This window comes from Myotis brandtii, unplaced genomic scaffold, assembly GCF_000412655.1.
Source record: "Myotis brandtii unplaced genomic scaffold, ASM41265v1 scaffold292, whole genome shotgun sequence".
Taxonomy (NCBI): Eukaryota; Metazoa; Chordata; class Mammalia; order Chiroptera; family Vespertilionidae; genus Myotis; species Myotis brandtii.
Window position 1 is genome coordinate 452,233 of NW_005361156.1, and position 5,410 is coordinate 457,642.

At 55.6% G+C, this 5,410-nt stretch overlaps 1 protein-coding gene across 1 annotated transcript; it reads left to right on the plus strand.

Moving 5' to 3' along the window:
- The first annotated feature begins 2,570 nt into the window (after window positions 1–2,570).
- Window positions 2,571–5,257, plus strand: ATP6V0C (ATPase, H+ transporting, lysosomal 16kDa, V0 subunit c). Its single transcript, XM_005869370.2, has 3 exons — window positions 2,571–2,648; window positions 4,119–4,369; window positions 4,519–5,257. Exons 1-3 carry the CDS (start codon window positions 2,571–2,573, stop codon window positions 4,721–4,723), a joined length of 534 nt encoding a protein of 177 aa, XP_005869432.2. The 3' UTR covers window positions 4,724–5,257.
- Window positions 5,258–5,410: the final 153 nt, after the last annotated feature.

Consider the following 5,410-nt stretch of genomic DNA (forward strand, 5'->3'; position numbering starts at 1 on the left):
CCCTCCTCCTCCTCCCCCCGCCCCCCCGGGTCCTGCGGGAAGGCGTGACATCACACCCCAGACAGCTCCCCAGACAGAGAGCCGGCCCTGTCCGTGGGCGGTGGGGATGGGGGATCGGGACCCGGTGCTCCCAGCCGAGGTGCCCAGCCCTTCCCTCCATCGCCTCCTTCCCCCGTCCCGGTCCGATGGGTCTAACCCTGAGGCAGGTGCTTCCGGTTAGGGCTTGTCACTGTTGCCCAATAGCCCTGTGTGGGTTTGTTGGGAAAGCTGGGCTGAGAAGTTGATGCTGAGAGTCGGCAGGAACCAGGGGTGGGAGTGTTTGGAACTGAGACAGCCGAGGACAATGGGAGTCGGGCCAGCATCAGCGCTGGGATGTGTGGACGCTTGCCTGGGAGTGGGTCGCACAGAAAATCTCAGCATTGAGGGGACTGGGTCTCCGTCCCCAGGAGAGTGTTCTAGTTCAGGCCCCAATGAATGAGAATGAATGAATGAATGAATGAATGAGTGAATGACCTACCTTCCTTTCCGCAAGGCCTGGTATTGGAAAGGGCTGCCCTAGGCATGGAGAAAGGGGCCTTCCAGCGTTCTCTATGGCACCCTGCTTTTGAAGTTGGGCCTTGACAGTCCTGGGGTGTTGAATTTAGTGAAAATTGGCCTGGGAGAAAGATCCTTGGGGGCAGGCTCAGGAATGTGCCACCCAGGGAGGTGAGTCCTGGCCCAGATGCAGCCCCCATGGACTGGTCTGGCCTGGTCTGGGTCTGGTTTTTGGCTTTGATGACCACGCCCTGCCCCACCCTACCTGATGAATTGGTAGGCTCCCGATGCAGGTATGTGGAGGGTTTGAACTCCAAACAGTCTCTGCTGACTGTAAACACTTGTGAGGTGGGGACTTGGGGGGCTCTGCTCTCTGGGAGGCCTCCCTTTCCCTGAGCCTGCCTGCCAGTCACGAGCTGCTGAGTGAGCCCTGTCCTTTCTATCATGTGCCAGTAAGAGGTCATTTGTGGTGGGAGAAGTCTGACTTCCCCTTCCCTTCTAGCCAGTGCCTGCTCTTTCCACATCTTCAGGGGCTGACTGCTTCCCAGAACCTCCCAGCAGGCTGCCGGGCCTGCTTACAAAGGCTTTTCTGTGCTTGGCCTCCAGAGATTCTGCCTTACCTGGTCTCCTTGGGGTGCTACTGGTGGCTGTCATTTATTCAACAAGTCTTGATTGAGCTCCTACTATGTGCCAGCCACTTGGAGACATAAGTGAATAAAACACAATGCCTGCCCACCCGGAATTCTGGCTGTCACTGTTTGCTCCTGAAGCTGAGTTTGCCTGTTAAGCCCTTTATCTATATCCTGCTCCTGGTCTCCCTCTGATTACCAGGTGCCTCTCTTCCTTCTAGAACTTATTTTGTACTTGCTTTTTAAAAAAATGTATTTTATTGATTTCAGAGTAGAGGGAGAGAGAGAAACATCAATGGTGAGAGAATCATTGATCGGCTGCCTCCTGCCTGCCCCCTACTGGGGAACGAGCCCACAACCTGGGCATGTGCCCTTGACCAGAATTGAACCTAGGACCCTTCAGTCCACGGGCTGACGCTCTATCCACTGAGCCAAACCGTCCAGGGCTTACTTGGTACTTCCAATGGAGCCTGACCAGCAGAGCTCCGAAAGTTACTGCGAACAGGATAGCACTGATCCAGGGCTTTTTTTGCTTGTCCCAAGCTCCTGGGTATTGAGGCCATTCATTCCTATTGTTCTGCATGCAGCTTCACTCCTCCTTTCACTACATGGGGCTAATTGTGGTTGACTTATTTCATTTCTCCTTTAAATATGTCCTTCTCCAAGGCTTGTCTTCATCTACCTCCTTGTGCCTATGAGAACAAACCCCTCAGTGCTCAGGCCTCAGGTGTCGCTGCCTGGCCGACTCCAAGCTCTGTCCCCAGCTCCTGGCCTAGATATTCCCTGGCCTGCCTAGTGCTTTGCTGATTGGTCTTCTTACAACTGAATGAGGCCCGCTCACTCTCAGGCCTCCCCAATCTCCATCTCCCACTTCAGCTTCCTCTTTTTTTTTTTTAACTTGTGACCAAAATAAATCCAGTCGAATCTTCATCATGTCTTCCACGAAGCTGTCAGTTGTTCCTTTTCCATAATTTTTGTGACTTCCTCCCTGCTGGTAGACACCTGTGTTTGGTGCTGTGTTCTTGGAACGGCCATCTAATCGCAGTCTCCCATTGGATCTGGAGCCCCATCAGGCTTGGCCTTCAGAGCCATCCAGGGCTTTCTCAGCCACCTGCTGCTCCCCAGCCAGACTGCTTTTCTCTCCTGATGGTCATTCCTGTTTCTTCCCTTTGTTCTTGTGGCCATCCCAGCCCCAGCTACATGATCTCCCTGCTGCCCTCTGAGAGACGGGCCCAGCTCACTTCCTGCCCCTCGCAGTATTCCAATGCCTGTGATGCTGAGTTCCCTGAAACCATCTCCCACTAAGTGCCATGTGGCCGCCTGTGCTTTCACCCTTGAGCCATGGCACTGGCCCCTTGCACATACGTGACAGCCTGACATGCTGGGCCTCCATTAGGAGCCCAAAGGATGCACTGCAACCAGGAGAATTCCAGCAAAGGCTTCATGAAGACAGAGGCCCTGGGCCCCAGGCTGAAGCTGCTGAATGTTTAGGCAAGGCAGTGTTAAGGTGCCTCCGGGACCATGGGGAGGAGGCAATTCAAGTCCCTTTTCCTCACCCTTGCCTCCTCCCTCCAGTAGGTCCCCATCCAGCACTATCTTAGTTAGCATCTCCATTCAGGCTGTTTGGAATCTTCCTGCTCATCATCACCCCTCCACTCAGATGTTACCTCTACGAAGCCCTTTCCCAGACCCCATCACTATCCTCCTCCCCACTCTCCTGGAACATGTCATTGTGGGTGGAGGTGCTATATCTGTCTCCTCCCCAAGCTTAGAGCCCTAGGAAGGCAGCGACCCTCTAAGGTCTCCCCTGCGCAAAGTAGATACCTTGTGGCCCACATAGGTGAACAAGAATGTGCAGAGGAATGGCCAGGATTGTCTTGGTCCCTTCCATCTCCAACCCATGTTGTCCTCTGCTCAAGAAGTGCAGTGGAACCCTGGAGAGCAGGTGACTGAGTCAGAAGAGCTGCCTTGACCCGCCGTGGCCCTCTATTCTGGGCAAACGTTACTCTAGACTTCCAAGCCAGGAGAGGGGAACTTTCAGGAAGGCAGCATACTCTAGGGAGAAAGAGGAGGGCAGCGGAAGAGGAAATGGGCCTTCCTAGAGCCCCACCCCCATTACTGGAGGCCTTGGGCAGAGGCTAGGCTTCGGGGAGTTCTGCCAAGGCCTCAAGGTTGGGCTGGGTGATGGCTCCACGCCCCCCTATCTTCCTGTACCCCGTCTTCTCCTTGGCTTGCCCTTGCTCCTCTGGTTATTGAGAGAGGATCCTCCCCAAACTTAAGGGTCTCGGCCTGCTGTATGGTTGAGGGTGTGCTCATCCCATCAGCACAGACGCCACCTCCTAGCATTGTGTCCCAGGGCAGGGTGGTAGGGAGTTTAGTAGGGAGTCCAGGAAACTGGCCTGAGAGAACAGGACTTACCAGGTTGCTTTCCCTGACCAGTGGTCAGACCCTGTGTGTCCTGGGGCTCTTCCAGCATGTTGGCCCTGGGCATAGCCCTAGGGCCAACAGACTGACCCTGGCCTAACATCTGGGCTGCCAATATGCAGTCTTTTCATGCTTTTCCAGGCCCTTTGTGACCTGAGTGCCTGGGACTCTAGGTGGGACAAAATGTGTCCAGAATCTTCAGCAAGACATAAGGGGCCCAGCTCCTATTTCCTTGTGTGACGCTGCCAGCCTGTTACAGCTCCACTTTTTAGATCGGGGCAGCTGAGCTGAACTCCTTGGGAGCATGGGAGCTGTACAGCAGGATTGGGGAGTGCTGAGCACAGGTGGGGGTTTCCCAGCAGATCAGGAGCCCAGATAAGCCACCCAGCCATAAGGACCTCTGGCAGAAGAAAGGAACAGTTACCTGTGTTTCTTGAGTGCTTGGCTGTGACCATTTCCCCTGAGGGTCACCTCCTGCCCCTGGCTGGGTGCCACCTTCATTGTTCCCTGTGATAATGGGGTGGCCCTCAGTTGTGTCAGAGCTACCGCCAAGGTTCTGGCTCCAGATGCCTGGGCTCACTTTGCCTCCTCCCAACAGCCTTGGGTGCTGCCTATGGTACCGCCAAGAGTGGCACTGGCATCGCGGCCATGTCTGTCATGCGACCAGAGCTGATCATGAAGTCCATTATCCCAGTGGTCATGGCTGGCATTATTGCCATCTATGGCCTGGTGGTGGCAGTCCTTATCGCCAACTCCCTGAATGAAGGCATCAGTCTCTACAGGTGAGTGCTGGGTTCCTCCCACCACACCCGCCCTGCCCTGGTTCAGGCCACTGCATAGGGCTGGAGGGCTGGGGAGTGGGCTAGTGGCCTGTGCCTACCATCTTTCCCAACAGGCAGCTAATGTCTATCCTGTGTCCTCTCTCCCCCAGGAGTTTCCTCCAGCTGGGCGCTGGTCTGAGTGTGGGCCTCAGTGGGCTGGCAGCTGGCTTTGCCATTGGCATTGTGGGTGACGCCGGTGTGCGGGGCACTGCCCAGCAGCCCCGACTATTCGTGGGCATGATCTTGATCCTCATTTTCGCAGAGGTGCTGGGTCTCTACGGTCTCATCGTCGCCCTCATCCTCTCCACAAAGTAGCTCCTCTCAAAGCCCACCAGCCACAGGATATGATGTAAAGACCACCCCCTCCTCATTCCAGAATGAACAGCCTGATACACATGCACGGGGCAGCTGCCCCCTCTACCCCCAAGTAGTTGGTCTTGTAAATGCGCAGTGTCCTAGTGCCCATTGTCTGTTGCCCCCACCCGCCCCGTGCCGTGGACATCTGGGCCCACTCATCATCACCCATCCAGGTCCCCCAACCAGTGAGGATGGTGGCTTCTAGCCACCCCCACCTATTTACCTGCCCTAGAGTGCTCTGTGTATAGGGATGAATTCAAGTTGTCGTTTTCACTGGATGTTTATTTATCAAGATTTGACCTGTTCGCAAGTCTGTGGAGCAGCCCTACAGTCTCCCAACTATAATAATTTTATAGTGTCGCTTTGTGGGGTTACCGTGTGCCCTGAGATTTTCTGTATGGAACCACTGTCCTCCAGCCCTAGCTGCGGGGCCATGAGCTGGGCCTGCCAGGCCCAGAGCCGGGTCCAATAAAATTCTCGGATGTGACTGGACATCTGTGTGTGTGCTTGTATGGGCCCGGGGGAAGGGGCGGGCTGCTGAGCCGCCGTAGGGTGCGCGGTCACGTGGTCACGCTGGTCACGTGGCGTGCGCTGTAGTCAGCTGAGGGTCATGTGGGTGGGGCCCCGCCCTGGCGCCCCCAGATG

Excerpts from the sequence above, each read along its gene's own strand:
- ATP6V0C (XM_005869370.2), top strand. The coding sequence starts at position 2,571 with ATGCACTGCAACCAGGAGAATTCCAGCAAAGGCTTCATGAAGACAGAG. Across the intron at positions 2,649-4,118 it reads CCAGGCTGAAGCTGCTGAAT|TTGTGTCAGAGCTACCGCCA; the intron begins GTTTAGGCAAGG and ends GGTGGCCCTCAG. Across the intron at positions 4,370-4,518 it reads GAAGGCATCAGTCTCTACAG|GAGTTTCCTCCAGCTGGGCG; the intron begins GTGAGTGCTGGG and ends TCTCTCCCCCAG.